The following is a 5,857-nucleotide window of genomic DNA, read 5'->3' on the forward strand; positions in this document are numbered from 1 at the left end:
GGAACAATTACCCCAAAACATAACCTAAAATTGTGATTTTTACCCCTATTTAATGAGCTGATATCTGTCATGGTCGCTCAGCGGAGGTACTCCCGCTTAGCGGCTGACAGCAAAAATGAAATTTTGTTTTCGCCGTAACTTGAGAACCGTAACTCCGAATAGCGCCCGGTTCGAAGCGTTGGAAAGCTTATTCAATGCTCTATCTAATAATGAATGAATGGAAACCAAATTGATGATTTTTATCATCCTCATTTTGAGCCTAATCCGCCGATGTATTGGTTCTGTTCCTCAAAATCGCGCGTTTGAAGCCGTGTCTTCGACACTTTATTCCTCAAGGCTCCAATAAGCATGAATACCTATAAAAACAAAGGAAAAACTATCAAATGGTATAAAAGTATATGAAAATATAACTATTCACAAAGTATACATATTTATACATAAAACGGGGAATTATTCAAACGGTATTAACAAAAGTATCGATAAGTGCCACTATTTACATACACAAAATAAGTACATTTTGGCACTTATCAAATCTAGATGTATTTTTTACTTGCATTGGGTGCGATTCTAATGAACAAATTTGTTGTGTTACGGTGCATCAGGATTTCAAACTCGAGACACTGTGAAAGAGGTGTTTTTTTGGGATTTCATCAGGGTGCGAGAGAATTAATAAGGGTGCAATGAGCAATTCCCATCATATTATTTCTTTGATAAACCCACTCTAATTTTTTTCAAGAGATTGCTCATTACACCTTTGGCGTTTCTCCTAAACCCTATGAATTTTTAATATTATCTTTTTTGCCTCGTCAAAATAGGAAAATTGCAGTGATATCCATATGGATTTAGTCAGAAATCAAGAAATGACCAAAAGAGTATGTCTAGATATTAAAATTCGGTTACACCATTCATACAGTAATATAGAGGCCTTGTTAGTATATGATCCACTACAACATCTATATTCCACATTAATTCAATTATGTGTTTTCATAATCGATGTGAGACTTAGACTTTATTTAAGAGTTTGGAAAGGAGAGTAAGAGAGAGTTTCAAAAAATAATTTTTTAAAGAAATATAGAAACATTTTAAACATTTAAAAAAAAAATTTGTTTAGAATGATAAAATAATCTCACGCTGAAAGAAGGCCAAGGGCAGGCTCGGCCCAAGGGCAAGGCAAAGCCGCCTTTGGTCTCACTTTCTTGGGCTATATAAAAGATCAACTGCATTATATTGCACTTTTCTAAGTACTAATATTGTGGCTTGAAAGAGTAAAAATAAAGTGAGGTATCAAGATATAGTGTAGAAGCAGACAGGCAGTATTTAGGACAATGACACAGGGGATATGGAAACTACTATAACTGAAAATCATCTCAGAAAGTTTGAGGATAAAGAATGATGAAACAAAAAAACTCTATTATGATAATTTGTTACTAGCATACTATATATCAAATGCAGTATGATTAAACCAAACATATTGAAATTTAGCGTTACTTCATCAAAGAAAATTTAGATTGTGGTTTTGTCTTCATTCCATGTTTTTGTCCAAAGCAATCTTGTATATATTCTAATTAAAGGACTCTACATCAATAACTTAGTACCGAAGGCTAATGAGAAAAATGAGAACAAACTGTACACAAAACTTGATTAGATATCAAGAATAACATCAACTCATAACACCAATTCTACAGAAGTGCACAAAAATAAGTGAAAGCAGTACTGACTTGAAAATGGTAGACAATGGAATCCCATATTTACCTCTGGCAAACAAGCCTTTCAGAAATGGCCAGTAACATACTACTAGATACACACTACCCATCATCTCACCTAGTCCACACTCATTTCCACTATTAGCTTCTAACTGTAACCCCAAAATTTTAACAACAAGAGCTGTCAATTGCACCAGCAAAACGGTTGTGCCAACCACGAAAGCCGGGGACTCGTCAAATGTGAACCTACCCGCATCTGCATTGTCTCCGGTAGCAATAGAACCCGGTGTTTCCTTCTGTGTTATCTCAAAGACTGTATCAGATATCCCCAAGAGCTTAATCATGGCACATAAAAATCCTATAAACCATACACTTGTGGTTCTCATTGTAACCATTCTCTGGTTGTTCCACCAATGTCGTAATGACAGCCCTTTTGATCGATACTCTTGTAATGTATGTATAGTGTAGATCACAAAAAGAGTCAAAGGAATCCATAGGCCGAACCCTTTAGGAAAGATACCGGTGTTGGTGATTACGCAATGAGCGACTAAGGCTGCGTAACAAACTTCAAAGACCGAACGCAGACCCCAATTCGTAAGCCAGCAATAAGACAAGCCTGCCCTGATTTGGATTTTACCGAAGAGGATGCCCATTACAGGAGAATGCTTGCCAAAGAAGACAACAGTGAGGCCTGAAGCCCATCTCTTTTGTTGGACCATTGTTGTGAGTAAACCTCCGGGAGCGCAGCCTGTAAACGCGGTTTGATCTGGCGTACAACATTCCGATCTCCAACCTTTTCTATGCATATTAAGCCCGGTCGGTACATCTTCTGATATTGATCCATATAACCAACCCATCTGAAGTTTTCAAAATCATCAGAGCTTAATTAACAAATCTTGAATTGTGCAAATACTTTATGTGAAAAATATGTGAATGTGGCTCACCTGGTTACCCCAAGAAGTTCCATCTTCATATCCATAATCAGATACTTGGATTGCAGAATCAATCAAATTGGAAGGACTTATACCATTACTGCTAGAATAACCACTTCCTTCAAAAGCATGTGTTGCTGATTTGACAAACTCATTTGAACTTCCAAATTGCTTTATTAATGCCTTTTCTGATAATTTTCCTATTACAAATACAAATCAGTAAGTTTTTTAGTACCATATAGGAATTTACTATTACTAACTAGTGACATTAATACATTATCCTTATGTAAAATAACTCAACTAGAGCCGCCTCATATTTTTTCAGGCCCTGTGTAGGTTAACTGCAGTTTAACAACGACAAAACAAATACAGACCCTATTTAACCAAAATTTATCCGCGACAAGGTTTTGTGAGGCTTTATTTAGACGTGGTTTAACCGTGACAAATTCTGGACAATGTGCGGTAACCTGCCTTGCACGCCATCAAAGACGGCCCTGAACCATATTGTAATTTAACTATCAATTTAAGAGACTAAATGAAGATATACGATAAGTATGAACCTTTTTTTCCATAATGATTTTCATGAGGATCAAGACCATAAATAGCATTTCTTCTATGGAAGGTGTTTGTTCCTCCATAGTAAGGTCCTTGAAGTCCTCCCATGCCCCTTATTATGTACTTCATGAAACAAAACAGAATTAGTCTATAAACACAAATTTATAAAGACCTAAAATGAGAGATGCATTTGAGTTTGAGAAGAAACCTCAACTGCAGCCACCCATTGATTTCCAAAAGGGTCATCTTTTATTCCATCATAAAATTGTTGGAAACATTGAACAAAAGCAACATCTTTTCCATTCTTAGAGTCCATCAAAATGCACACAGCATGTTGAATAATCTTCGGATAGCTAACTACCATGTCACAGTCTACGTTCAACATAAAAGGCGCGTTGGTCATCAACCCAGAGACTCTTGTCTGCAAATTTAAATCAAGAAAGATGATAATGGATACCAAAAACACAATAGTTAGTATTTGGTCAGCAAAATTACCAACACATTCATAGCTCCGGCTTTGTAATTGTGTTCATACTTTGGATTCTTCTCTCTCGATACATAGATTAAGTGAGGCAATCCATCAGAACGATCATCCTTGTTCTCCGATATAACCTATAAACACGTAACATAAGTCTTTTTCAATTTTGATATAATTCAAGTGTGAGTAGTTAGACGCGCCAATATTATAAATGCATTAGTATTTTTTACAGCTCTATTTATTACCTTAACTATACTTGGATGATTTCTTTTTTCTGTATTCAAGAACACTGCAAACTCCCCTTCAAATTTGAATGACAACGAATTTCGGGTCACATCTTCAACTTTTCGGCTAAGATTGTCATACATATCCTGCAACAAAACACAACAGACAAACCAAATTTTCGGCTCATGGTACTAATCCAATAACATGTATCATTCATGACATTGACAGGGTAACATTGTTTTACATGACTTACTTTCATTTGTAACCATTCTTGTTTGAATTCTGATGAACCTTCTTCACTTTTGGTAACTTGAGAAAAATATCTAAAAGGTGCTCTAACTTGAATATTATACTTTTTACAGAAAGGTACCCAAAACTTGGCAAATTTAGAAGCTTCGACAAGACCATAGAAGGTAAAAACTGAACAAGCATCATCAGAAACATAACAAGCTAGTTTATTAGCTGGATAATCAAGTGCCAAAAGAGACAAGACAGTGTTCAATGTTATTATAGGTGGTTCCAGAACAGGATCCGCTGTTGTCACAAACAAGTCCACACGTGGAAGCTCTTGTACTCTACTAGGATTAAAAAAACAACAAAAAAAACAAAAACAACAAATTAGACAATACATGTTGAGGTGCAAAGATGTATATAGATTTTGTTTTTGATTGCGTACTGTTGAAGGAGACGGTTGGGGTGTGTTATGGTGACAGCAGGACTCCATTTGGCGTTGAGAATAACAATCCAAGTGAAAGTGAACCAAGATTCGCATGAGAAAGCAAGGAACCATGGAATTGTGAAGGTGTTGTTGATGATGGAGAAGAGACGAAAAGAAAGAAGAGAGGTTAAGAGGAGAAGAATCAAGATGTCTATTGTTCTTTGAAATTTTCGTTTGATCCATATTTTATCGTAAAGTGGGAGGCTTTCTTGGCTTGCCATAACGCAAATGATTGAAATGAAAACTGATCGCCATAACGTTAGAGAAGTGCTACCTCAGGGATACATCAATTCAGTACGCCTAGAAAAATTATTTGGTCCATAAAAAATGTGGGATGATATATATATATATATATATATATATATATATATATATATATATATATATATATATATATATATATATATATATATATATATATATATATATATATATTATAAGCATAGGTACGGGCAGAGCCGTCTTTGAGAGCGTGTAAGGCGGGCTACCGCAGAGTCTCAAAATTTTCAGGGTAAAATTATAGGTAAATAGAGCCCTCATAAATTATTTGTCAAGTTAAATCTTGATTAAATAGGGTCTCTATTTATTTTATCATATGTAAACTTTAAATAACCTACATAGGGCCTCCAAAAACTTGAGACGGCTCTAGGGTACGGGTACGGTATCCGATGCGGGTACCGCTACTAGTACGGGATACGGCATTTAAAAAAAATATCAAGGTACGAGTACGTTAATAAAACATAAGAGTTATCTATAAAATGCACAAGTAAAAAACAGAATTGTTAGGTTCACAACAAAATATCACCATAAAAGTTTGAAAAAATTAAAAATAATGTTAAGATACAAAAACAAGAAATTAAAATACATAAATATACTATATTGATATTTGATAAAATTACAAATTTCACTCGAAATTGAATCATGAGAAAAAATGAAGTACCAGAAGTACGGTACGCGTACCCGATACGGGTGCGTACCCGGTACCGGTACTTCACCATTTTAGAAATACCCGTGCTTCAGAGATCATATGAGAATGTCATTTTTATATGAGAACATAAAAATGAATCTGAACCATTAGATTTTAAAATAAATGGTGGAAATTATCTGTCTTTATTTGTTTAGAGCTTAATCTTGAATAGGTTGATCATGTGTGTGTCTCATATACCACCCAACTAGATATCACAAATGAACTTAATCAAAAAATCAATGAAGAAAAACTAGCAAGAAAGAGCGAAGTTGATGGTAC

At 35.1% G+C, this 5,857-nt stretch overlaps 1 protein-coding gene across 2 annotated transcripts; it reads right to left on the reverse strand.

Moving 5' to 3' along the window:
* Positions 1 to 1,612: 1,612 nt before the first annotated feature.
* LOC131653499 (cellulose synthase-like protein B4) lies at positions 1,613 to 4,925 on the reverse strand. Of its 2 annotated transcripts, none has more exons than XM_058923660.1 (8): positions 4,570 to 4,925; positions 4,147 to 4,468; positions 3,914 to 4,039; positions 3,686 to 3,802; positions 3,399 to 3,611; positions 3,196 to 3,313; positions 2,648 to 2,835; positions 1,613 to 2,560 (listed from the first exon to the last, which is right to left on the reverse strand). In XM_058923660.1, exons 1-8 carry the CDS (start codon positions 4,830 to 4,832, stop codon positions 1,661 to 1,663), a joined length of 2,247 nt encoding a protein of 748 aa, XP_058779643.1. In that variant the 5' UTR covers positions 4,833 to 4,925; the 3' UTR covers positions 1,613 to 1,660. The 2 variants fall into 2 exon arrangements, with proteins under 2 accessions (XP_058779643.1, XP_058779642.1); XM_058923659.1 differs by having other exon boundaries at positions 4,147 to 4,471.
* Between the last annotated feature and the right edge of the window lie 932 nt (positions 4,926 to 5,857).

This window comes from Vicia villosa, linkage group LG2 (genome assembly GCF_029867415.1).
Source record: "Vicia villosa cultivar HV-30 ecotype Madison, WI linkage group LG2, Vvil1.0, whole genome shotgun sequence".
NCBI classification, from domain to species: Eukaryota; Viridiplantae; Streptophyta; class Magnoliopsida; order Fabales; family Fabaceae; genus Vicia; species Vicia villosa.